Source organism: Myiozetetes cayanensis, unplaced genomic scaffold (assembly GCF_022539395.1).
Source record: "Myiozetetes cayanensis isolate MyiCay16 unplaced genomic scaffold, myiCay2020 scf3, whole genome shotgun sequence".
Taxonomy (NCBI): Eukaryota; Metazoa; Chordata; class Aves; order Passeriformes; family Tyrannidae; genus Myiozetetes; species Myiozetetes cayanensis.
This window is the reverse complement of record NW_026087521.1, coordinates 30525808-30553682: the sequence shown is the minus strand read 5'-3', so window position 1 is coordinate 30553682 and position 27875 is coordinate 30525808. Positions and strand designations below refer to the sequence as shown.

The 27875-nt window shown below is 36.6% G+C and overlaps 1 protein-coding gene across 1 annotated transcript in view; it reads left to right on the top strand.

Moving 5' to 3' along the window:
- Positions 1 to 26913, top strand: part of SCAF11 (SR-related CTD associated factor 11) — a 45943-nt gene extending 19030 nt beyond the window's left edge. Inside the window, 13 exon segments of the mRNA XM_050324893.1 lie at positions 5649 to 5726; positions 7407 to 7501; positions 8539 to 8606; positions 9243 to 9298; positions 11558 to 11664; positions 12599 to 12688; positions 13979 to 14085; positions 17827 to 19170; positions 19173 to 20315; positions 22292 to 22635; positions 24984 to 25202; positions 25664 to 25783; positions 26165 to 26913. Coding sequence (XP_050180850.1) covers positions 5649 to 5726; positions 7407 to 7501; positions 8539 to 8606; positions 9243 to 9298; positions 11558 to 11664; positions 12599 to 12688; positions 13979 to 14085; positions 17827 to 19170; positions 19173 to 20315; positions 22292 to 22635; positions 24984 to 25202; positions 25664 to 25783; positions 26165 to 26293 — 3900 coding nt within the window. The 3' untranslated portion in view covers positions 26294 to 26913.
- The last annotated feature ends 962 nt before the right edge of the window (positions 26914 to 27875 follow it).

The window sequence follows — 27875 nt, the reverse complement described above, 5'->3', positions numbered from 1 at the left end:
CTGAGGTTATTGGGCACGCCCTTCAGTGGGATAGTGTAAGTGAAGGGTTGCTTTCAGTATAAAGAACATGTACATGATAAAATTATTCTGCCCACATAACAGAGAGGAAACTTTGGCTATTTCTGTGTGCGGGAAAAAAGAGGGGGAGGAGGAAACCTATAACAAAAATCCCCTATCTGGAGTCTTCAAAAACCATGGGTACAGTTGTTTTACACCAAGGGAAGTAATTACATTAATGTGTTTCTCTTGTCTATAATATCACTAGTAGATTAAAACTAGTTGGGTTAAAACTAAATTTTTGATCTTTTTTTTCCTGATAAACTTGTATTTCAATGGGTATGCACATATGTTCTAGATTATAATAATTGGTTCTGAAAGAATTTAAGTAAAGCTAATGCAAAGAGAAGTTAATTAGGCACCTATGGCAAACATGCACAAAGTAGCTAAAACCAGCTCATCTCTGAAAATTGCTTTAGCAGCAATAGTATCTTGCCTGTATGCATTAGATGAAAACTCTCTACTTTTATTTTGTATTCTATTCAAAGAAAACAATCTTAAAGTAGAGACAATAAACTTTTCTGTCAGCTTTTTGACTTCTGTTCTTCAGAGTGCTAATAAATGTGGTGGAGATTTCTATCCTTGCTTCTCTATTAATTCTTCTTATGAACCATCATGGGACAAGAGTGTTAAAGTACAAATTCAGTGTGTTGTCTGCATTATTACAATGTATAAGAGACATTGATTTCAGTGATGCTCACCTACTGAGCTTATTTCTCTCATACTCTGGTCCTGGTTTCATTCACTCATTTTTCCTCATCTGGAGGATTTGAAAGTGGAGTATGTATAGCCATAAATTGTGCAAAGCATTGGAGCATATTCAGGTAGGCCCTCTACAGTATCAGTAGTTGACTAAATAAAACTAAGCAGTTGGCACAAAGAACTGCCTTGCATTAAGTTTCTAGCAGCTGTTATTAGATGATCTGTTCTTAGACTTCCATGTTCTGTGTGTTAGAGTAGTCATTGCCTTTGTGCGAGACAAGGTCTGGATCAGTGACGATACGGGGTTTGCTACTGCACATGTTTATTTTTCTGAGGATAAGGAGAGTTACCTTATTCCAGTATGATAACTGGAATTCTTAAAGTGTATTCTTTCTGATCTGGATTCCTTCTGTCCTAAAGGATATAGGAAGGAAAGAGCTTACACAGCAACAATCTCCACAGTGATCTGCAGTACAGAGCACTGTGGGAAAGAGAAAGATTACATTAATGAGCTAAACATACATTGTGTTCAAAGAAACACAACCAAAAAAAACCCAAAGGTGATATATATCAGTGCATCTGAGCAGAGATGTACAGAAAAACTGTATTTATTAATCAAATTCTTTCAATGCAGAAGTCTGTGTGTTTTTTAGTTTGACTTCCATTTCTTCCAGTAGTGCCATTGTGTCAATACAATGACATGGAACTTGTCAACACTTTATGGCAATTTTGAATTGGAACTTAAGAACTAGCCATGGTGCAGGTAGAAAGAAGAGAGCTGTTTAGACTTATAACTAGGTAGTCTGCTGACAAGGTGTTAAGACAGTAATCTGTCCCTATGGACTCTGCATCTTTACTATCCTTGAATGATATTCTGCCCCCCCCCACCAAAAAAACCCCTCTTGTCAGAAATAGTACTTTCCTAAAGCATAACTACCAAACCTTTAAATGTACTTGGTTTTTAAAAGTAGACTGGAAAAAAGTTATCTTGAGGCTTTTACTTCTAGAAAACAGTGCATTTTCTTATGTCTTCTTCCTTTCATCAGAATGTGGAGAGGTGCTTGTCACTACATGTGGTGTAGTGGTCTACCTTTTCACTGAAGTTGGAGGTGGAATTGTGGGCATTTTACTCGTATTATGAGATAGAGTGAAATATTCAGACATTGCTTTTACAACTTAAATCTCACCTTGAAGCCTGAATTTAGTAATGAGAATCTGGTATTGTTTGTGTTGTTTAACAGGTTATATAATAAAAAAAGCAGTAAGAGTGCAGGATCATGTTTCTTTGTGGATCAGCTTTTCAGTATGGTAGTTGAAGAACAGACTTTATTATGGGCCCCTTGAAGAAAAAAAAATTAGGGGGAGGGATTTACTGTAGCAACTTGAATTCCATACTTGCACCTTTTTACCTCATAACATGGAGATTGATGAGATGGGGATATCTGCCAAAGCTATTTTATGTTACTGAAAATTCCCTTCTGGAATATAGTAACTGCTTTTGCCTTCTTCACTTCGCTCAAATGCTGTTTGAAGTGGTGCAGTTAAAGTAAGGGACAATTACTCCTTGAGTTTAGAGATCACAGTTTTGTGGTGCTGTAGCAGTTACAGGAATATTGAAATTAGGTTATGCCTGTGAAGCTGAAGGAAGATTTTTTTTCTAGAAGGCCATAAAAAACAAATAAAATACTTTGAAATTATTTTTTTGAAAACTTAAAAACAAACACACTCAAGCTCATGGATAGCTTTTCAGGGCTTGCAGATTTTTGTGAATGTTTAAATATTTTATGAAGTGAATTCAGATATCACAGGATAGATGAAATCACTATGGAGTGATCCATTTTAACATGAAAACTGAGTAGTTTGGTATGGAGAGTAAACAATCAGACATTTTGAAGTATGCTGACCTACTAGTCTATTTTTCCAAGAAAAGAACTGTTGGGAAGAAAAGCAAAGCAAGTCACAAATACCAGCTTTGAGGTTCTAAAGATACTGATGGTTACATTACATGAAGTGTCCTGATTTTTAAAGCTATACATGAAGCTGTGGTTCTTCTAAGACTGTGACACAGTTCACATCTTTTCTCCCTTGTGCATAATAAAAGTGATAGTTGCTCCTTGGACTTGTTCCATCTCAGCATTTTTTTTAATTGTTTTAAATATTTTCCCCAAAAAGGACAGTGTACATTCAGTATTACTTAGGATACTACCTAAAGAGAAGCCTCAGAAGAGAGAAATTGCTGATTTGCTTTTTATGAAGAAGGCTCAACACCTTTGTTACTGAACCAGGTTCTCAAAAAAGATGAGAGATGAGTAAAAGGCCACCACTCCTCATGATTGCTTCTTGTAATAAATGTAGTTAACTTTTTGTACCTCTTTTCCTTTCTGTAGCAGTACAAATCCATCTTGCTGTTGGGAAAATGGGATGGGGAAATTTGGTTTGGGGTTTTTTTCCCATTTAAAAGGCTGGTTTTTATTTGTTAGCAAACAGGCGAGAGCTAATGCATGTTTAGACAGACGTAATCTTTAGGTTTCTGTGGGGTACTCGACAGTTGTACTCTGCTGAGGAGCCTGAGAGTGCGTGTGCCAGTGTCCTGAGTTTACTAGAATTTCTTTGTAATAATGTTACAAACTTACAGATAATGCTAAGGCTATAAAAAGCAACTGAGTAGGAGTGGAAAGAGCATGTGATGTTTCTGAATATATCTGAAGCTAATGGTAGGTTTTGACTCTTCCAAAATGTCTCCTCCCTTTCCACTATTGTATATAACTGTATTTAGTTGTTAAACATTTGTCCAGAAGAACTGAACATTGACAATTTTTCTGGTGGAGCAAAACCACTTTTTATTTGGATTGCTGCTAGTAACACTTAGTATTCTGTGATACTTCATTGCAATGAATAAACCTAAATTACTGTGTCTTAAACTTGGGAACATAACTTGACATTCATGTGTAAATTTGATGTAGAAAGAGATTGTATTCTTGGTAAACTTTTCAGCTAAGATAAATACTGAAATGAAAATGAAAATGGCTAAGCAAATTAACTTCCTCCTACCTATCTTTTACAGTCTAGTATATCTAAAAATCAAAGTATGAACCTTGAAGTTTGCAGCTGATTCAGCAGCCACAGTGCATTGAATGTTATCAAATACCCCCACTGAACAATACTGCACTGCTATGTTACTGTGAATTAGCTTTACCTTGACTACAGGACAAAAACTGTCTTCATGATATGAGTCCTTGGGGAAGTGTCTTAATAACCCAATATGCTTTTCTTAGCCAGGGCCATGACACTGCAAAGAGCAGTTAGGATAAAATGTTAGAGCATCAAAAGGATAGGTAATGGCCTTAACTTACATTCTTGTTCAACAGCTTGTTCATGAAACTACTCCTCGAGTCTTTTTTTGTTTTGTGTGATGTTTGGCTTTGGTTTTTTGTTTGGTTTGTTTTAAATCAGTTTAATTTGGTTCTGTCTACTTCAGTTGAAATCAGAAGCTCAGAAACTTTCTGATTGCTTGACATTTGGGAGCTGGTAGGTGAAAAAGAAGTTGAGCACTCTTTGAAATTGAGAAAAGAATAGAATTAACTGGAAAATTAGAAGCCCTAATGAAAAGACAAGACTGAAGTTCACCGCTGAATTTCAGGGCAGAGTCCCTATGCAGGTTTCTCACAGCTGCTTGTGTAATTCTAATACTTCATCTTGCTTGCACAAATAAAAATACCCTGAATAGCTCTCTGAAGTGCAGATATATGTCTCTTGAAGGCATACAATTCATATAGTGGTTCTTGTTTAGTGAGTGAATTAGGGCTGGAGACTGGCTGTGTGTTTTGGTTTTTTTCCTTATTTTAGAAGTGTTTTGAAATGAGCCTCTGAAGGCCAGTGGAATTAAGGGGGGTAAAGGAGGCAATAAATAAAAAGGTGTAATAATGACAACCAAAACTAAGGAATAACCACCCCCACCCCCCCCAAACACATGTCTGGAATTAAAATTAATAAACAGTTCTCTCACAGGAAAAAATAATACCCAATATGGATTTTTCTGAAAGCAGATTCCCTATGTGATCCAGTTTGGGTGGAGCTTCAGTTGAAGCTTCTCTATTCCATGGTTAATAATGTTTTATTGTTCTCTGTGTTCGTATGTTTTATCTGATAGTGTGGCCTCAATAAGAGGGCATTTAGGTGATAAGGGAAAAACAGTAACTCTGTTTCCATTGAACTATAGGGTAAAATAGCTTTCAGTTCCCTTTTCTTGCAAAATGATTTGTAAAACTGTAGTTGTGTTACACGTGGGGATCTGTTCTCTCAGCTGACTGCAAAAAAAAGAGTTGTGGTATGGTCAAATAGATAAGTAAGATAAGGGAAAGTGTTGCCCTGCTTGCTTTTAACCTTACCAGTTTTGTGTTTTGAGGGATACACAACCCAACACACTTTAGTTGAACATAAAATTAAGAAAATAAGAGCAGTAAGAAATGAAGTCATGCTTTTCAGTGTGTTATCAACATTAATCGTATATTGAATCCAAAGCACTGTACCAGCTACGAAGAAAAAATGAATTCTGTCCCAGCCAAAATCAGGGCACGTTTTGTATAAAATCAGTTACCTAAAAAGCATTAAAAAATGAAAAAATGTAAGTAACTTGATGTAAAATGCTTTCCTTTTTTAAACACAACTTGTGTTACTTTCTTGTTTCCTTTAGATTTTTTCCTCAAGGAACAAGCTGCTTATATGAAACAAAATACTGAGTGTATGGATAATGTGTCCAAATGCATTCTTACTGTGAACAAGTTGTGATTTTGTGTGCTTCTGTACGCTACTGTAATAGCAAATATAAGTATAGAAAAGTAGGCCTTCTCTTACTTACAAATTTTGTAGTAACAGAAATAATTTTTCAGACACAGGCGTCATGTCCTATCGATCGCAGACCATTTCAAGCGGTGTGCAGCCTGGATACATTAGACAAACAGAAAAAGGTATGTTCCAGACTTACTTTCTTAAATGACTTCAGTTGTAGGAACGTCAGAGTTATGCTGAAGCCTTCTATTCACACATCTTGTGTTAAGTAGGCTTTCATAACAAAATAATTGTTGTTTTAATGCTTCTGTTGTGTATTTGAAGCTAGGAATTATTCTTAACTATTTTTTTCAAAGCAAGTATTTACAGTAGTAATAACAATCATAAAGCTGCTGTTGCTACTTTCTAGTATCTTTGAGCCTTCCTGATATATCCAAGAATAAAAATATAGTAATTGGTCTCAAAGTGGTTTTTAAACTAGTTTTTGTAAGCATATGCTATACCAATTATCATGCAATACTGCCTTCTTTTTTAGCTGAAGTGAATCTTCTGTTTTCACAGCCTGCAGTTCCCAGACAAAATCACATGAAGGCACGAATAATCACTTAATGCTGTGCCTTGTTTGACCTAAATATCTGAATTTTTTTCAGCTTTCAATTCTTTTGAATAAAACTGATATGAAGAGTAGTTTATCAAATAGCAAAATAAAACTTTTAATAGTTGATCTTGAAAATATATGTAGAAAGATGCTGATAATTCTATGTGCAATTCTGAAATTTTGTGGTGAAGTTATGGTTATAAGTAGTTCATAACCTGCTGGTTTTGCGTTTTGTGATGTTTAGAAAACAGGCTTCCGCTACCCATTTCTTGTGCTTCTCAGAGTGCAGGTAGTCACCTGTAAAGGCACCATCCTGGCAATCACAATCAGATGCTTCCTTCTCATAGAAAACCGTGCATATTTTATCTTTGTTTCTAAAGAATCGAGGAAGCAGCTGAAATAGGGTAAACTGAAGTTTACACTTGGAAGAGTATCAAAATACAGTTTGAAAGGTTCTCTGTTCGTAGAACTGTCGTGTAAACAGGTGAGCAGAGAACAAGGGTCCTGCTTTGAAAAAGAGGCAGTGGAGCAGTAGGGATAGGTGGAATGTGTATCCAGAAGTGCAGACACAGTGGTCATCATCAGCGGCGCCATCAGGACGTTGGTAGCTTTCCCTTTGTGGTATTCAGAATTAGAATGTTCATATAACTTCAGGAGTTGCGTTAAAAGCCAAGTTTTGGGAACGAGAAAAAACCAAGTATCTAATGCAAACAATTGCAATGTAGCCATTGAAGGAACTTCATAGTATGAAATAAAAATTGTATTGCTTTCTTAGAATTTTTAAGATGTGGAAAAAAACACAATATCATATAAAATCCAGAAGTTATGTTCCTCAAGAGGAGAATTTGATGTGTTTTAAATATGAGAAAGCATGTGAAGTTGAGTGGTAGTTCAGCATTTTCCCTGTGTCTTCTGAGCAACGAACTTAGTTTAAAAAACTTAGCTTACAGATTCTCAGTGAAAGATAGTGAATAGCTTTGGGACACTTGCCATGGTAGTCTGAATGGAATTTTTTGGTTTTGTGAAATTAGTATGCGTCTCCAGGCATTGCCAGTATAATGTATCAAGATGTAGGGGTTTTTCCATTTCATTAAAAACAAATGAAAAAAAGAATCTGCAAACCGTGAAATCAAAATAGTAAGAACTGGTTTCGAGTCCTGTTTGAGCTTATTTTCTGTGTAGACTATAAGAGTTTTTGAGTGAATTTAAAGCCCATGTGTAGTGAGATTTTAGATTCGATTGACTTTATTTTACAATACAGGTTCAGGTTAAAAAACAGCAGAGGAAGGAAGAAGAAGAAACCTGTGCCTGCAATAAGGAAACTTATAGCCATATGAAGATGAGAGGTTTTGTGAGGTTGGTCATCCATGTAGTTTCAAGCATTTGAATTGGAATATTTAAAATGTATAAAATAACCTGTTTTAAAATGTACAGCCTTAAATTTTTTTAAAATTAGTTTTATTTTAAAATAACCTAATTTTCATCAGTGGTAGTTGAGCTTTACTTCTATCATAGCTGTAGTTTCCACTTGAATATTTAAAATAGCAAGCAATAAGTAAAGGGCAATGTATTTCTTGCATTGAGCTCTATGGAATTTGCATTTTTCAAACAACTCTGACAAATTTCATATTAATTTGAAATAATATTTTATGGCTAGATCACATTTTAACAATATAGGTAATTTTCTTTGATTATTTAAACAAACATCTCTTTTTCTTCCATGTTATCATAAGCCTTGCTGGCATTCCTCTACTACTATAAAACATAGTTGTAGTCAAGAACTCATTTTGTTCTAATGGGTTTGAGAGGGAACAGTGGAAATAACATTTCTGTTGTGAGAAACTTTATCTTATCACATTTGCTGCATTGTATGAGGGGAAACTCAGGATTACACAGGTGAATTTCACTAAATAGTGCTAATCTAATGTCAGTGTTTATTGGAATGGATGAAATATACAGAGTTCTTGAGATTGAATGTGAAGCAGACTTCACTACAGAAAAGAAAATAAATAAAATTGACCATTATGAATCATCATTGATTTTGATATTCTTAAAAGTATTTAGGGAAGCAGGTTATAACATCTTTCACATGTTGCCATGAAATCAAGCAAAATTGAGCATTCAAATTTAACACACGATGTTAACTTTTTGCAAATAGGTTTTCTTTTTCCTTTTTTTTTTTTTTTTTAATCTCTAAGCTTTTTGAAGAATTGTAGCTTTTAATATATGGAAGATGATATTCATGATGCAAGTTCAGGTCTTAACAGCAGTTAGAACTTGGTTTATGTGCACAAAACAAAAATTTCGTAAAACAGATTTTGTTTGGGTGTTTGAAGTGTTAGCTTAAATATGCCCAGAAATAACTTTTGTAATGTCTTATGTTGATCTTGCAGAAGATCTGTATGTCCAGTCAGAGGGCTGTTAACAACAAAATTAAGTAAAGTTGTGAAGAAAAAATACAGTAAGTTGGTATTTGTCTTCCATTTTCTAGAATTGCTGTGTTTTATTGAGGAACTCTAGAATTTCTTTTCTTGGTGTGCCAATTTAATTTTAATTGCTTACATTTGTATATAAACCTCAAGTACCTAGTAATAAAGCGTGGCACTTTTAGAACAGAATTGCAGTATGTGGAACTCTTGTTCTTATTTTACTGGAAAACTGCCTCTTCAATTTCAGTCACAAGTGAAATGGATTTAGTTTCAGCTGCAAATCGTTTTCTGCATTAAGCAGTTGGGAAACAGCTAATGACTAGGCTTTATTCACAGAAAGCTTTTTGGTGAGAGTTCAGACACAAGCAACACTTAGGTGTATTTTAGACTGCCACTTTGAGGGGCTTACTTAATAGGTACTTTTTGCTAAGTCTGTTCTTAACTTAGGAAAGTAAGCAGATATTTGAAGAGGTAAAAACTACTTGATATCTAAAAAGCTATTGTGAAGGTGCATGCATTTTCATTTTACTCAGTTTTTGTGTAAACATTGTAAATGCACTTGAGATACACATTTTCATTAACCTCCCATTGCATTAATGATTTTAACAAGCAATCAAGAGCTAATATTCTAAAGTTAAGATTGAAGTTTTGTTCCTTATTCCACACAGGTAATATTTTGTATGACAAACGAAACAAGAAAGCTTTGTCTGGGAAGATAAATAAGGTTGGTTCTGATAATGAAACATTTGTAAATGTCTTTCATTAAAGCATTTTTAAGACTACCTTTCTGCTTATTTTTAAGGTTAATTTCTATTTGTTAATTTCAGTATGATTCAAAATTTGTTATTTTGTCTCTTTTTTGTCTTGAAGTAATTAGAAAATAGTGTTAGGTTATACAAACTTCTTTCTCAGATTAAATTTAGTTTTGTGGTGGTAAATATTTTCATTTAGATTAGGATGTTACATTATAAGATCCTGAACCCTGTTTTTATCTGTCTTCATCAGTGGAAGATGATTTCAGCTACAAACTGTCAGCCAAGCACCACTGTATGAAGGTTTTCATTATTTACATGAAAATACATAGGTGTAATTATCCAAGTGACTTGTTATGTGAATAAGCCATAGACATTATAGTTGCATCAAGTTGGTTTGTTTTTTTTTTTAATGTGAGATTACTGACAAGAGTGTTTGTCTTTCAGGTTTCTTCTTTAGTTCATAAATTTTAGCCTATAAACACAGGATCACAAGATGCCAGTTACAAGGAGCTGTAAAGACTCGTTTCATTTCTACCACCCCTCCTTTCAAAAATACTTTGTGTCTCTGGGACACAAGTGTTTGATCAGTGCTTTCTTACTCATACTTGTATCAGTATATGTATTTGCATGAAACAGTTTTTAATTCTGAAGTGTAAATGCCATCATTCTCCATCATTCTGTCTTACACGAATTCTGAAAATTTGGAGGAAAAACTGTGTTTGGGTTCCTGCTTTGCCTACTGCCTTGTTTCATGCAATGTAGGGGCTGAGTTGTCACTTCTATTTGATGCTTATTACACCATAGTTCTCAGGGATATCTTTAGCTCCAATTTTTCCCTTCTAAGTCAAATATTTAGAAATTTTCGTTCTGTTATCATGTAAACTTAAAGGTACCTTTCAGAGGGTTTGAACTGGAAAGATAGGGCTTAATGGTAGATCAGCCTCTAATTTAACTTCATGGTTTTAAATATGAATGCTTTCATATTTAACCTCACTGATTTTTGTGAAGTATTTAATGGTACCTTGTTGCAAAAAAAAATGCATAAACAAAAGGAGAACCATTATAAACCTTCAGAGGAGGTACAGGGTTCAATTATCCAAGAAATACTCAAAATTTAGAAGAATTTAAAAGAAAGCATTAATGTGCTAACAACTGCTTCATAAGGGCATTTTCAGAACATCTTGGATGGAAGGAGAAATGTTAATATTCCAAATTTATAGTATTCTTGAAATAAAACTTAAACCCAACAATTATTTTAGGTAAAACCTAAAATTTGCACACTGATGAAATAGGGCACGTTCCCAGCAAAAGCAGCTCTCTGTGCCAGAGTTTGATGCAGCATATGGATAATGACTGCATATTGAGACACATATTTTATATATCCAATTATGAAGTTTATTTTTCTTCTTTCTGAATGAAAATTACGGCAAGAGTGTGAGTTCCTGTTTTAAAATACCAGTCATAGGGAATGAACAGGAATGTTTTAGTCAGATTTGAGGTGGCATGAACCCTTTAAGTGCTCTGGCAGAAATGGGTCAGTGTAGTTAAACGTTTCAGTCTGGTAGTCTGGGAAAAGTATCTGGAGGATTATTGTTCATTTTTTGTTGGGTTTTGATTTTTTTTTTCCCCTGCAGCCAGCTCAGTACACAGCAACAGAGTTGACTGCACACATGCAAAAGTCAATGTGCAGACTAAGTGGGTTCTGAGTTGTGTCTCTGTGGGAGGGCCCAGTAAATAGACACACCAGTCAGTCTTCAATTTTGTAATTCTACGTGAAGGCAAAGGAGAATCCCAGCTACCCACGTTAGGTTTTCTTCTTACTTGACACAAAACAAGTGAACTTGGATGAACTGCTGTGCAGGTCCAAGGTGCTAATGTTATACTTACTGTGGTGCCTTAGGTAGCAGAAATGGGAATTGTGCAGTAGCAAAGATCAGGCTCATTTATTCATAATTCCTGTAGAGAACATTAAAGATTTTGTTCGGAAAGCCTATATAAAATATAAAGTTTATCTGCAAAGAGCAGGTGTTGAAAATTTAGAGACTGAATAGAGAAAATTTGTTTGCTGTAACTACATATGTCAACACATAACTATGGACCTGTTATGGTGCCTGCTTTTTATGAGTTAAAGTCTTGCTGACATAATTTAATTTCAGTGCATCTTCATGTATTTAATGTTAATTATTTTATTTTGAATGTCTTTAATTCGTAATTTATTTCTTGTGTAGCCCAGAAGACAGACCTGCTGGAATGAGTGCATCAGAACTAATTTCTTCAGGACACTTCTGGCCAGTGATAGCAGGGAAGAATCCTTTTTTAGCTGTAGAAATGACTGGTTAGTGTAAACTAGTGCTTCATATAAATTGGTGGGTGACTATTGCAGATTCTTTAGTTTCTTCTGCTCCTACCTGTATATGTATACTGCCTTGAAATATTTTGAAGATTGGCAGGGCTTATATTCATTAATGAAGAGCAGGTAAAGTATGAACACAAACATTTTAAAATGAGTACTGTTAAGGGCACACCTCAATTTCTGTCATGTGTTCAACATCAGAAGCACACATTTAAATATTTTGATCTCATTGACTTATTAGGAGTTTTGGGTTTAGTTCATATTTAAATTCCTTTCTGAACTGAAGCCTTGGATAGGAAAGGCTTAGCCTTGTTATTAAAGTAGCAGTTATAAAAACAGTTAACAGTAAATATCCTGGTTTGTATCAGAAACAATCTTCTTTGTTGTTGTTCCTTAATTCCAAGAAGAATACTTTAAACTGATTTTAAACTCTTTAAAATCCGTGAAGCAATTTTGCATTAAGCAAAATACTTAATACTTAATTAAGCCTAATACTTACATAGATGGAAGAAAAGAGCAGTCTGAAGAATATTATATGGATAATATGGACTGATTAAAAAAAAAGTACTATGTCTAAATGCTTTTGGCCGTTGGTAAAAGACAAAAACTTTTTGCTGTGCATGCAACAGAATTAATTTGTCAAGGATGCAAAGTTTCCCTGTCCTTCAACTCCCCAAGGACACATTTCATCTCCTGTGTTCCATTCCATCTGCTTCATTTATTTAGGACTTCTTTTATGTTTACTGTGACTGTGTTTTTCCTCTAAGCAATAACCATGCATAGTTTAATCATGACTGTTGAAAGTTCTAATACAGTTAAATTTAAAAAGTCATTGATAGAACCAATTACTGAAATACAAAATCATCACAGTACAAAGTTACTTTTTGTAACTTTTTGTATGAAATTTGTCTTTCAGTACAGAATTCACAGAAGTCAACGCAGGGATCAGACAGAAGAGACAAGAACTGGAATTGTCCTGTTCATCTCTGATTGCTAGAGTTGAAAGGTGTGTGTTTTGGATTCATAGTGCAAAGGATCTTAGTATTTTAAATTTAGAGTTTGATTAATTTAAATTGCTTTTTAGATAGAACATCATTTTCATAAAACTAAATAGTGTTTGTTAAATTTTTGTGTGTTTACCAGTTAGTAGTTTTATGTCAATAGATTGTGTTCTACATGTCTTAGTACTTTTTTTGGTACTCACAACAAGCATAGGAACTCCACTGACTTGTGCAGCTTAATATGTCACTTTTTCACATAAATGTGAGTTTGAGTATATTTTCTATTTAGAAGTTAATATTCAATGTGCTTTTTACATTATTTCTTATCAGACTGGTTTTTTTAACATCAATCTGATTCTGATTTCCCACACCACCCTCGACCCTCCTTTCATGGGTTGGTTCTTTCACTTCTTTCTGTAATCACTTATAAACACATGCATCTAGGCAGAGCTAACAGGACTTCTGTCAAGTGAAACAGAGAACACAAAATAATTTTTTTTTGGTCAGAAAGCAGATGTATGTTAAAACATGCCCTAGGCTATTTTCATGAGTATGAAGCAGAAGCATGAAAATAACTGATTTTAAAATAGCACAGTAAGAAGTTGGTTCTGTCTATGATTTAATTTCATTACATATCTCTTTAGTCTCTTTGGCATAAAAATAAAGACTAGAGACAAAAGAAGCAAGTAAAGAGTTTTTAAAATTGTAATTAAGAATTTAAATAATAAATTTAGATATTTTACGTGTACTTTTGCTTAGGGAAAGTTTCCTTCCAACTCAATGATGACTTAAAAATTGTAGATCTATAAGTAAACTCTGATTTCACTCAAGGTTTGCTGAGGGAGTCTGACTAAGTATGTGTTTATTTTGTTTGTATTAAAAAAAAAAAGAAACCTTTACTAAATTGTCATATGGACTGTTTCTCATTTTTCTGCAGAAAAGGGTACTGCTCTGCTGAAGTACTAAATCAGTGTTCAGAATTTCATTTCCAGTAGTATGACCTACTGCTTTGGAGTACACTATTACTATTCTATCTTTGGTTTTGAAGAAAGCCAAATGTATATTGCTTGAACATAACATATATTGTTTAAGCAGTTTAACTAGATTAGGCAGTAGTGGGAACCTGAAGTTAAATATGAGAAGGAAAGTTTTGTTCACTGTCAGCTTTGCATTTCTTTCCGACTGTGATAAAGTTGGAAGTAGTGTGGTTGCTTAATGTTTTGGTTTTGTGCATTGTTTCCAAAACTTCCTGCAAACAACTAAAACAATTAATGTTACTACTTTTACTTTTCCAGAGTTCCTTTAATGTCATATGGAGCTGAAGCCGAGACCTTTCTTCTCACTTCTACTGCAGTGGCAGGGACAATTCTTCCAACAAATATCAGGCCTTTGGAAAACTTTGGTAAACTTTTTTTTTGTAAGTTTTATTTATAACTCATGTGGAGTATCGTTAAAATAGATTCTCAGAAATTAAACAGAGCATATATTTACACTTAGTGGGGGGAAAAAAAAAAATCTGTTCTGGTGCAGTTTGGTACTGTTTCAAAGCCAGCTAGTTCATTTCTGAAATTGGAGTACAGAACATGAACCATCCACCCCAAAGCTGGTGTAACTTCCTCACAGAGTAGAAAATTAAAGCAATAAGTATGTAACTTAAATCCATTTCTAATTTCAGCACCTTGTTTTCTTTTGTGCTCTTCTTTGTTCTTTTCCCATTGTTCAAGGATAAATCTCATTTTGATGCATTATGAATGGCTTGATGTTTTCAGTGGCATATAGTGCAGTGTGAGGAACAAACCGTTTCCTGACAGAGAAGAACATTAGTTAGGAAACAGTGAAGTGTATGGATCTATTTCAGTATGCCTACAAGCTCTACAAGGCAAAAGCTTACAGAAGTACCAGAGCTCCGAGATCTGTCTGGAAGGTAACAGAAGACAAAACGTGGAAGCAGCTGCCTTCCTCCAGTTACTTTAACAGCCTCTCTTTCCATACTCAGCAAGAATGTAGTTCCTCTTCCAACAGGCTGCACAAGTTCAAAGAAGTGGAAACAATGGAGAGCTGTTTTTTAAGGCTAGAGTTAATATCTTCTTTGAATTGGGAATTATACCACTTTCTCTGGACTAGTAGGCAAAGACATAGGACAGATTTGGGTCCCTTGGATTACAAAAATTGTGTGAAGTAAATTGCTGGATGGACTTAAGTGATAAAAGGATCATGAAGAAGTTGCTTTATTCATTCATATTTTTCATTCTTCTTAAATGGATGTATTTCACCTCCACATTTCCTAGTGAAAAATGGATAGACTGCTTCCTCAGACCTCTGATGTTTGGCAGTGCAATGTAACTGATGCTTAACCACTTTGCATCTAGTAGTATACTTCTTGACTCTCCTTCACCTTTCTACTTACATAGTCAGGTTTTTTTGTTAGAATGCACCAGAAGTGTTAAAACTTAAATTTAGAACAGAATTTTCTCAGTTGTCTTGATTAGAACCTTGATACTTGTACTGTGGACAAGGATTGAATTTTAAGATTGAATCTTAAAACACTGCAGTAGTTGACACTAGAGTTTTACATCATATTCGGGTTTGACTTTAAGACTTCCTACAGATTAGGGAGCATGCAGGAAATAAGAGTCCTGAAATTTCCCAGTGAAACTAGGGGATGGTGGATATGAAGATGTCTCTTGGGGTTTTGGTCACATTCTGTTGACTGAGTGTTCCTTCCCCTTTCAGTTTTTATATAGCATCTGAGTAGAAGACTGATACGGCAAGGAGAACCTAACCTGAATACTGTTAGAGATGCATGGCAAATATAGATATATATATATATAGGAGAAGGAAGCAAAGCCTTCAGGAATTATGATAAAGGAAATGGGACAGTGACTTTCTGAAAAGATGGAGAACAGGAGAATGAAGGAAATAGATGCTTACAGAAAAAAAGATGCAGACTGGTTCTTGTGTTTCTTACTACATTATGCATAAGCATTTAATTTCTTTCATGCTCCTCTCATCTCTTGGTCACACCTAAAGTGTACAGTTTTGCACCAGAATAATAGTTGACAGTTGCTTCCAGGGCTGTGCAGGGAGGCATTCAGATACCAATGCCTGAATCGTCCCTGCAGCTGCTGCAATTCGTGTAGTTTCTTACCATCAAATAGTCTTTTTCATTAATTTGACCTGAAAATTGTTAGTGACTCTACAAATACCATTATGATTTAAGCTGACAAAATGCAGTTCTTCTGTGTGATTAAAATATTTTCCAGTAGTCAGTGAGCTGAAATACCTTGTGATTGGTCCCAGTCCAAAGCTTATGAAGCTTGTCTGTTAAAATTTAACAAGTCATAAGGAATGCTAAAAAGGAGGTTGTGCTTCTTAAGTAGACTTGGAAAGTGCTAGAAAAATATCTTACCATTTAGTACTCAGGGTTCCCGCATTCGTCTTATATTCCATTGGGCTTTTTTTATTATTGCAAGGCAGTTTCTTCCCCCTTCAAGAAAATCATCACATATATTAAAAATTTGTAATGACATGTCTGAGACAGCCACCTGTCGCTGAGTAAGTGCTGGTTAACCACTGTGAAGTCACTTTGTCACAAAACGATTGGTGAGACTGTTACAGTAGATACCTGAAATAGTGCCAGTCACCTGAAATTCCTTTGGAAGTTCTTTACCATCATGTTGTTTTCTTTTAAATACATGCTACCTTCGATGCAATTGATGCTGTTGGTTTTCGTTATCTTGAAGCGCTAATTTGATCAGCAGGCATGCTAAAACCAAATCCAGTGTTAATGGGGTTTTTTTCTGTTGTTATTGTTTGCTAGGAAGATCAGAGGATGTGATCATATTCCTATGCTCTTTTAAAGGCTAGCAAGGTGGTTGTGGAGTTCATTTTCTGAGGTTATTGTTTGCATTTAATAGAGTGATACATTTTTTATTCTGCTAATAAAGTAGTAAGTGGCAGAAAGCAGCTTTTTTGCTGTTACTTACTTTTCTTATTCCTATCTTTTATATAATTTGTTTATGAATACACTAACAAATATTTTAGCATAGCAAAAGCATGGGAAATAATGTTATAAAGAGAGAATCACATTATGATGTGATAAATTAATTGCAAAATCCATACCAATTAATCTTTCTTAGCAAGTTTCCACTATTTGTGTATGAAATTGAAACTATAAAAAAAAGTTAATTTAAACACCACATTCTTGATGCTTCCTGAAATCTCCACAAACTGTGAAACAAATTAATGGACATCTCAAGAAATTAATTTAGTTCTCAAGTATTGCATTCAAGTATAATTACTTATTTTTCATTAATCTTTAATTCCTGAGCTGTCCACTGTAAGCTTTCATAGGTTTCAACAGTATGATCTTTCCTTTCCAGTGAATATAACCCTTGGCATCTCTACAAAGACTTTTGTCAAATTGTAGATGGCACGAAATAAATTAATGCAGTATCAACAGAAGAACTGCTGTGCTGCTTGCTAGGTGTGATTTAGTCATTCTTGGTACAGCTTTAGTTATTTGGTGCATTGTAGGCTGCCTCAAAACTTGCATGCCTTATGCAGTTCCTTAGGTGCTGCAGGTGCTTGAGGTGCCTTGTGGCAGAGTTTAAGTCCAGTTTGCCGTATAACTGGTGAATAAGTTTGCACTGTCTGAGACTGGATTTTGTAGAGAGGTGTGCTGTACTTGATGCCCCTGATCAACTGCTCCCCAGGTGACTGTCCACCGACAGATGTGGAATAATGTCCCTTTCTGCGGTACTGAGCTTCACTGCCAACAGGCTTGTGTTACAGAATGACAGGAACTGCCATGTGCTAACAGTGTTGGGTGGTTAATTCATTACTTTTTCTAACAAATTATATGCTATATTTGAACAGCAATATCTGTAACAGTTTCACTGTGAATGCCATGACTGTCCATGTAGTTGACACTGCTCCTGAAATGTGTGGGTTTTTTTCTGTTCTTTAAAACAACAGGAGTGCATTAAAAAAAAAAAAAAGCTGTGGCAGTATTTCATACTAAATCTTAAACTGTATTATTTTGAGGATATCTGTTAATCTGCAGAAGACCCTTTTATGTTCTTAACTGTGTTTGGATAAATGGTTATTATTAACAAACTTTAATGTGTTCTGCTTTTATTAGAATCTTTAGGCAAAGGATATGCTGTTGCTTGTACCCAAGAAGGAGAAGAGAAAAAGGAAACTTCTGGTTCATCTGGCACTAGAGGAAGTAGGAGGAAATCAGTTAATACCACTCCTACAAGAAGGTCTGCACGAAACACCAAAAATGAGACTCTGAGTCAATCTCGGAGCTCACCTCGATCGAGTGGTTCTGCTTGCAGTGCCCCTGGCAGCAGTAACCCATCCCTGAATAAAACTCATTCAGAGCCAGAGAAGGCTCCTCCAAAACGCAAGTCTAAAAGAGCAGCTAAACAACAAACACCTGCGGTGAAAAAGAAACTGAGAAGTTCTGCGCGTTCTGAAAAATCACCCAGTGGCTCGGTGGAAGATGAAGATGTTACTGAGTCTGAAGCAGTTCTAGCATTAGATAAAGACCATCAGTCAGATAATGAAAGCAGTAACACAAGCCTTGCACAGAAGAATAATGGGGAGACAGAGTCTGCTAATGGATTGGAAAGCTGTAGTGAACATGCAGAAATTGAGGAAACTACAGGAGAATGCAACAAAGATGAAGATACTTCAGGCAATGTGGATGTAAGTCTTACTGTCCAAGAACCTCCAGTACTAACTTTAGGATGTGAAAGTCAGGAATTTGAAGTAAAAGGTGTTACTGAAAGAAATGTAGATCTTACTGATCAGGACATCTGTGAAAATTCTCTTGAACAAACAGAAACAGTAGCTAGTCCCAAAGATGATACATGTGACCATACAACTTTTGAAAAAGTAAATCAGACATCATGTAGTCCTCAAAATGAATCAATGGAAAATGTAGAAACTTTGACAAAAGTAGATCAACCCATAACTAGTCCAGAAAATGAATCATCGGAACATCCAGAACCTTTGGGAAAAGATCAGTCATCAGAGAGCCCCAGAAGAGAATTATCTGATCATCCCAAAGTCATGGAAATAGATGATTCTGAGACTGAACTAAAACCAGTAGTAGACTGTGCGAGTCCGAAGACTCTTCAAGATGAGGAACCAGATACGCTAATACACAGTATTTCTGTGGACAGTACATCAGAACAGTCCTTAAAAGAGAATACCATTTCAGAAAGTGAAGAGGGTGGAACTTCAGAATCACTCCAGGTAAATGCTGAACAGAAACATTTTGGTGAAGATAACAATGAAATGATACCAATGGACTGTGACTCATTTTGCAGTGACCAGAATGAACCTCAGATTGAGCAGTTACCACCAGCTGAAAGTGCAGAGCAAGAAGAAGTGAATTCCTTACAGCATGATGTGGGAAACTGTGCATCAATTTCTGATAAAAAAGATGAAACTGTTCCTCAAGAAGGAGAGTGCCATCAGAACTCAAAAAAGAGAAAAAGACTCGAACTAGAAGATCTAGGTTTCACTCTCCATCGACAACTTGGTCTCCTTCTAGGGGAGAGGGCAGGAAATCTCAATCACCGTCCCCTAAAAGGGATATGAACAGAGACAGGAGCTCACGATCACCCAAGAAGGAAACTGTGAGGGAGGGAAGGAGGTCCTTATCATGTTCTCCAAAGAGAGAAACACTCAGAGATGAGAAGAAACCACCATCTCGATCTCCCAAAAGGGAAACTGTCAGGGAAAGCAGGAGATCATCCTCTCAGTCAAGAACTAAGGATTTGTCTCCAAGGCAAAAATCTAGGTCTCGAAGCAGTGATAGAGGTTGTCAAAGAAGAGATCATGACAGAGAAAGAAGAAATAGAAGGTGGTCTAGGTCACGGTCTAGGTCAAGATCACGATCTAGGACAAGAAATAAAGGTTCTTCATTCTCTAGAAACGAGAGGGAAAGTCATTCCCCTCGATGGAAAGAGAGATGGACAAATGACAGCTGGAGGAGTCCCAGAGGAAATGATCGATACAGGAGAAATGATCAAGAGAAACAGAGTGAAAATCTTAAAAAAGAGAAGGATAGTTCAGAAAAAAGCAATGATGATCAGTGTTCTTCAGACAAGCAGAGGAATGATTGTCCAGACTGGGTAATGGAAAGAATAAACTCCGGTCCTGAAGTCAGGAACAGAGAGAGAGAGAAACCACATTGGGAAGACAGCAGGCATGATAATTCAGGACACTCTTGGAATAAAAACTTTGGTTCAGGTTGGACTCCAAATCGAGGGAGAGGTCAGCGTGGACGAGGTGGGCGTGGGCGAGGTGGTTTCATGTATGGAGACCAGAGTGAAAATCACTGGCAAAACAGGAAACCTCTCTCAGGGAACTCAGATGGTCCTGGGAATGAAGCTTCAAGGTTCTCAGAACATCAGCCCTACAAGCGTAAGAATGAACAAGATTGTTTGTTTGAAACGCCTGCTGACAGATCTGGGTGGACATCTGCATCCAGCTGGGCTGTAAGAAAGACTTTACCTGCTGATGTGCAGAATTATTATTCGAGAAGGGGACGCAATTCATCAAGCCCACAGTCTGGATGGGGAATGAGACAAGAAGAGGAGACACCTGAACAAGGTATTAATGGGTTTTGAAGTGTAGTCATTTAGTCACTGCTGCAGTAGCTGAGGCAAGTCCTAGTCACATGGTCCTGTCTCAAGCTGATTAGTTTTTCAAAACTATTTGGGGTGAATCCATAGTCTTTTTGCAATATGGAGGGGTTAAGGTGGGGAGTTTGGGGATTTCTTGTGTTTTGATGGCTTTTTGATTTATCTTAAAGTCTGGGTTTAAGGACTATGCATCTGAAGAGTGCTGCTCAGGTAAATGGATTTGGCTGAAGAGACAGCATTTCCTCTTCATGGTTACTTTCAGCATCTGCACAACTTTTTAAAAGGGTAGAATTTTTAAAATAAAAAAATTTTATTTCCAAGAATACTTGAATTTACCTTTGCAAACCCACATGGCAGATTTTAGAGACGACAAATCTTTGTGTTGATGTTTATCTTGCTCCTTGATAAGCATGGTCCTCTGTAAATGCTTAAACAAAAAAAAAAGTAGGGAAATTTATAAATGCAAAACCAGTTCTTTTACACTACTTCAGCATTGAAATTCCTCTAAAACTTCAATAGAAATCTAAAGTTTTCAAGGTTTTTTATATCTAAAAGCTACCTGCCATGACAGAAATAAACTTTTTGGTAGAAAGTGAGTTAACTGTAGATGACGTGGATTTTGAATAGCTAAGAAGTCATCTGCAGATTATTAATGCCCTGATACATTAATAATCTGTTAAGACAGATGTGAATGGAATTTAAAAACTATAAAATCAATTTCTGAAGACAACTACCCTTGCACTTTCCCTTGTTTTGCCTTTCATTTTTGTCCATTTGCATCCCATATGCCAGCAGTTTTCTCCCTCAGAGATAACTGCATCTGTGGCTTAGTTTTGAGGCAATGTTGTCAACCTTCAGTCTGCTGCAGGGAAAACTTACCAAACCTGTAATTGAAAGCATTTTGTGGTTTACAGAGTTTTTCATATAGTTCAGGAACAATCATGCTGTTTGTTTCTTTTGGAACCTGAATTCAGCTGAGAATAGTAAACAGTCTTTCGTAACTGGATTAAGACAGGCTGGGTTGACATCATGACATGGTTCTGAATGACCTGGTCCTCCTGAGCAACCTGCTTTTACTGACCCTGCTTGAACAGGGGATTGGCTGATCTTGATAGGTCCCTTCTAACCTCAGTGATTCTGTTATCCCATGATCTTTAAAAATGAGGATTTGAGCTGATTTGTAAGTCCCCGTAAATTAGATGACAGGGTTCCTCAAGGAAGGGATTATCAGGGAAGGACCTCTGAATTATAGCCCATCAGTCATTTCTCCAAACTAATTTCTTGACTTCTGGAAGGCCTGATGCTTTTATCTGGATTTTAACTTTTTGACTTGTGTTGAAGAGAGAATGGGATACTAAAGTAATTTATTTAAGACGTGCCAACTCAAGAAGTTATTTTTACTTCTAGGCTTTGCCTATAGTACCATTACAGGGCTTTTGAACAAGTTTTTCTGAATATGAACATCTCTTAAATTGGCTGAGGATGTTTTTTTGTTTAGTGGGAAATATCCCAGCAGAGTATTTCTGTAATTACCAGAACTGCACAGTGAGTGTGTGTGAATCAGCAAAGGAGGGCAGAGAATTGCCTATGTGATAATGTATGACTAACCTTCTGCAATTGCAGAAGCTGGATAAATTATGTTGTCTTCCTGCTCTTTGGTGAAAAGTTGCCATTTCAATGTGATGAAATAATTTATGGGAACAAGTGGAGAAAACAGAAATTCAAAATGCAAACTGCCTTAGTAACCTGAACTTTTGAAACTTGGAAGCTAGCATTTGGCTCCATGACATGTGTGGTGATGAGTGCTGTGTAATAATGTAATATCTTGAAAAGACCCAGAGTATATAAAGCTTTTTAATAAAGAGTTTAGACACCTGGCTCCCCTTTTGCTTTATGAAGTACAGAATTTCTACTTCATATGCTGTCTGTTGTTTCTTTTGATAGATCCAAACCCCAAAGACCAAGGCAACCAGCAAAGTGATGGTTCTCAGTTACCAATAAATATGATGCAGCAACAAATGAATGTAATGCCACAAGTGAATGCACAGCACCAACCTATGAATATCTTCCCGTATCCAGTGGGTGTCCATCCTCCCTTGATGAATATGCAACGAAATCCTTTCAACATCCACCCTCCAATGTCCATGCATCTCCCTGCTGGAGTGCCTCTCATACAGGTAGCTGCTCCCACAAATATTTCTCAGGGATTACCTCCGCCTCCACCTCCACCCCCACCATCTCAGCAAGTCAGCTACATTGCTTCACAGCAAGATGGAAAACAATTGCAGGTATGCTTTGCGAGAAGCCACGATGGCAAGAGCAGTAGTGAAATACTATCAGTTAAGGGTTTCCTATCTTGAATACCATAAGTCTTGATAAATTTATACTTGCAGTTTCTTTCTCTCTTGCCTGTTTCCTTCCACCGCATACTAAATTTGAAGTGGAAGTGTCCGTGAGCATATGGTTTGTTTTGGGACTGTAGCTTTTAAATAATAACACACACCACCATAACTGGGTTTCTGTGGTAACGAGATGTTCCAGCTGGTAACGGAACACTGAAGAAATTCATCAGTGTTGTCCATTACCTATTTCTTCTTAGAAGTGCTGTGTTTCCAAAACTAGATTTTCCCCTTCCAAACCTGGTTTTTAAGCATTAGGAAATGCTTGAATCCCCTTTCAGCAGCATGTAGGAAGTGACCTAAACTACTGTGTTACAGTTCTTATCCCATGGGGTCTATCAGCAGAGGAAAATTACCAATACTGCATGGCAACCATTTGTTCCACACTTCCATTCTCCAGCTGTCACTATCTCAGCTGCTTTCCCTCAGACACATTTGCTATTCTGTTTAATCTTTTCAACCTTTTTTTTAATGATTTCCAAGTCTTCTTTGGTGTTTTTTACCTTCCCCCTCTTGTCTGATTTTTCTGAGTTTGCATGCCCTGTTTGAGACTGAACTCCCACTTTATTTCTCCAGTTTCAGAAACATTCTGCCATGCTTGGGGCAGATCAGACCACTTTTTCGTGCCTTTCAAGATATCTTAAAACCACCTTTGTGTATGTATCCTCCTGTATCCAGTTGTTATATATTAAGAGCTTTTATATCAGGGAAAGGAATATGAATAACTTGGAGGAGAATGCATGGCCTTGTGAGAAGATGTAACACTGCACTTGTGATAAGTAAAGGGCTCTTCAGGGATTGACTGGGGTTTGAGCTTTTCTCTTGTTGCTGCCTGTCCTAACCTAAAACACTTCCCCCTGCATTCCAGGTTGAAAAAGTGATATTCTAGAACAAATGATTTCTAACCCTCTGTTTTCATGCAGCATCTCTAAAGATTTGAAGTGAACTGATGAATGGCCTGCATTGTTCTCACTTTCCACTGCTGTTATCTGTTCATATTTATTGACTTAGAACAAGGCGAGTTAAGTGCTGTCAGAAATAGAGGGGGGTTACAGGCTGTATGAAATACTTTATTACACTGCAAGGTAAACCAGCAAGGTACTGCTGGAACTGAAATGCTGGTAGATTGATTGTTGATTTGACTACTGCCTGCTGTCTGTAATCAAAATATTTTTATTTTAAAATTGGAAATCCAGTAGGTTTAACCTCCAAAACTGTAAGAAGTCAGAACGTAGGCTACAAACCTCTGCAATCAATATCTGGTGCAGCAATAAATATGTTTTTATAAAGATTGCATATGGCTGCAAAACACAGTTACTTGTTGTAAAGTCCTCTTATGTTTGTTGCTCTTAAACTGCTTTTGTGGAATGGTGTCCATGAACCTGAATGCTTTTGGCAGCTGCTGCTGCTTTTTTCTGAGTTTTCATTCAACAAGTCCTCAGTGGTAGCACAGTAGAAATAACTGAATACAGCAGGACTCCACCTGTCCTTCCTGTTGAAAGAAAACTAAGAGAGTGCACTGGTGAGCATTAGCATGCTGATTATAACAACTCCATTTCTGTGTGCTTTCCAAAGAGCTCAAATTCCTGTTTCTTTATTTTTCATCTGGATAAATGCAGATGTGTAAAAAGTAATGGTTGATTACCTGCAAAAAAAGCAGCATTTACTGTGGCCTGCCAGAAACACGTTGGGAGAATGTATTCTGGGCTTTTGCTAAAAGTGGCCTCTATCTGAAGTCTGAGAACTTCTTAATTTCCCCATTCCTGTGTATCTGCAATGCCTGCAGGAATGCAAGGGTGGTTTCAGGTATCTTTTTGCATGTGTGTTTCAGTGCTGTTTTTTTAAAAAAATGTTAATCTGATTTACAGAACAGGTCTGTGATAAGAGAGATTCTGCAGCCATAAACTTCCTTTCCCCCTGCTGTGGTAACACCCTCCATGCCTGTTTGCAGGGTACTTTGTTTTATTACTGGGATCAGAGCCAGTATGTGGCAGCCACAGTGGTGACATGGAGGAGGCTTCACTTCTCAAGCTCTCCTTTTTTTTTTTTTTTTTTTTTCCCTTTGAGTAGCTCTAATGTAATGTGTAGAGCTTCCATAATAATGGACAGTGTGGAAATGAGATAATGAACCAAAGCATGGGGTATTCGTGCTCGCTCTGTAGTAGCTGAGACTCCTAGAAAGGCACGTTGCCATATGGAAAAATAACATATTAACTACTGCTAACTTCTTAAAACAGGGTATTCCAAATGCTGCTCATGTAAGCAATAACATGAGTGTTCCAGCCTTGCCTGCTCCAACAGCAGTCCTGGGAAATGTGGGAACAGTTCAGGGACCAAGTTTGGGTAATGCAACGTCATCAGGTCACATCAAGAGCTCTAATGCAGCTGTAAAATCAGGAGAAAACAAAGCCAGTGTAACCGTGGAAGCCAGTGCAGACAGCTCCAAGAAGGACCAGGCAAGTTCAAAGCTCTGCATATATTTATATATACACTGTTCTATATAGTTGTATTAAAATATGTAAATTTAATATTTTATATCTAAAATTATATCAAAATTATGTATAAATTTTTACATACTACAAAATAGCAAGTTATGACAATAACCCTTTGGTGTAATATACTTGATAGCATTGTGTGTGTAATGTTTTTGTGGTGTCTGTAGGACACTGACTGACAAGCTGACTCCTTTTAATGTAGTCTTCCTTAAAGAGCACTATTACAAATATTACTTTGGTTGCTGTGGGACAACGTTTTGTTCTCAGCAGACCACTGTCAACTCCCTTGAGAGCTGAAATGTGGGCAAGGGGAGTGGAGTTGTCTGGTCTTCTGTAGCAACTTTTTTCCTGTAAAGTTTTAAACTGTGATAAAGATACACATGCAGGCGATGAAAAATAACTCAGGTTTGTTTTCTTGTTAGAAATTGTTAATCCAAGAAAAAGCAGCACAAGAGGTCAAACTAGCTATTAAACCTTTCTACCAAAACAAAGACATCACTAAGGAAGAATATAAAGAAATTGTGCGGAAAGCTGTAGATAAAGTAAGTTGTTCCGGTAATCCGAGATGCATACATTTCAGCTGAGGCAGGGTTGGGGGTGGGTTTCTTGTTCTTGGGAACAACTGGTAGTTGATGAGAAGGGGGAACTGGAGAAGCAAAAAATACCTTCAGCCTTTCTCCATCCAGCAGAGTTTTCTTGGATCCTCAAAGCAGAACTCTGTTGTCGTGTGGAAAAGTTGAATGGGAATTCAGAAGTTTTTGGGAAGCAATCAGAAAGTATTAGGAGTTTTAAAATATGTCATGCCTGGGATGGAGGAATCTGGGGTCTTGGGGAAATAAAAAGTAATGCAGGATTGTGGCAAATCAACAGAAATGTTTCAAGTGTTTTTTTGTTTTTCTTTTTTTCCTTCAAAACTGTCGTAGGTTTGTCATAGCAAGAGCGGAGAAGTTAATTCTGCAAAAGTGGCAAATCTAGTGAAAGCGTATGTAGACAAATACAAACATTCACGGAAGAAGAATCCTGAAGAGGCAGTTTCCTGTGAAAGGAAATAGAATATGTTTTCATTTTTTAGTTTTATTCTATCCGCAAAGTGCAATTTCAACATGAACTGTTAACTGAAAATTGTACATGACAGTGATTTGAATTTGGTTTTGATAAAATTATTTTTCAAGGTAGTATATAATGTTTTGTTCTAAAGAAATATAGATCTGCAGGGCAACTTCTTTATTCCTTTTTAAAAACAGATGTCTAAAAAGAATAAAGGTGTAAAGAAGAATCATTAGGAATTTATGATTGTGTGGATACTTAGATGTACAGCATTTTGACTTGAATAACAGTTCATTAAATTAGAAACTTCTGAGTACGTTGGGTTTGGAACAGGTATGTACAGTACATGTAATCAGTCAGATTAAAGTAAATTTTTTCTTTTGATTGCTCCCTAATTATAGCAAAGATAAAATAATTAATCACCTTGACAAATATTTCTAGCGTTAACTGGACAGGCTGAATGCAGGGGTCACAACGTGTGTATTAAAAAGGCACATATTGTTGTCTGAACACAAGAACTGTTTAGATTTTAAAAACAAATATCATAAACAGTAAAACGTGGTGCCCAAAAGCATGGACGCTGCACATCTGTTGTAACACCAAATAAAAATTATGCTGCTTGGTATTGTTTGTGATGTTTTTCAATTTGTTTCAAGATAGTGGGATAACTTGAATATTTTTTATGTGCTGAAAGCCCTCAGTCACCACAAACTGACAACCTCAGTTCACATCTAGCCCTGCCCTTAGCTAGTAGGGGGATTAGTGTACTAGAGCTGGATCCTCAGAAATAGAAACCAGTGTCCTTTTCTAGTAAAATCAAAAAAGCTGGAATTCGTTATTGGGCTCCCTGTTGTGCCAGTCTTAGCTGCATAATGCTTTTCCTCATAAAGTAAGGACTGGAGCATGGATCACCAGACTGGTATCTCTGAATCTGTGCCATTGGAAGTCACGTGTCTTCCTGCTTCCCCGAGCACTTTATGTAGAGAGATTACTAGAGGTACCATAAGCATTTCAAAAGCAGATGTGGGGTCATTGAATGTGCTTAGGGAATGATTACACCTAAGGTAAAACCAGTTTTACTGAGCAGCAGCAGGGAGGGTTGCTCAAACACTGAGATCACTTTGTGTTCCTTATGGAAAGAACAGCTTGGGGTCCTTCTCCTTTGGGTGAGGAGGAGACATATTTGTTCCCTTACTCTTAGACAGTGCTATTAAAATTTTGTCACTAGCCCTCCAGAAGGGCCATAACCTTTGTGGTTGGCTGAGCCTGGCTTCTGCTCCAGCCCTAGGTCTCCTGGTGCAAAAGCAGAAATAAACCATTTTGACAGAAAGTATCAGTCAAGTTTTCTGAGAAGTTACCTCTTTGTAGCCAATAGTTCCCAAATTACATGTTCTTGGCAGAAAACAGTCTCACCCTGTAAGTAACTTTTGCGGAAACCTGAGGATGAAATAAGGAATATGCACCCTTGTACACACACACACGTGGTTTACAGAGAGAGAGATGTGTAAAAATGTGATGTTTTTCATAACAGTTAATCACTTGATTTTAACTATAACTTTCTGCAGACTTAATGAAGCATTTGACTGC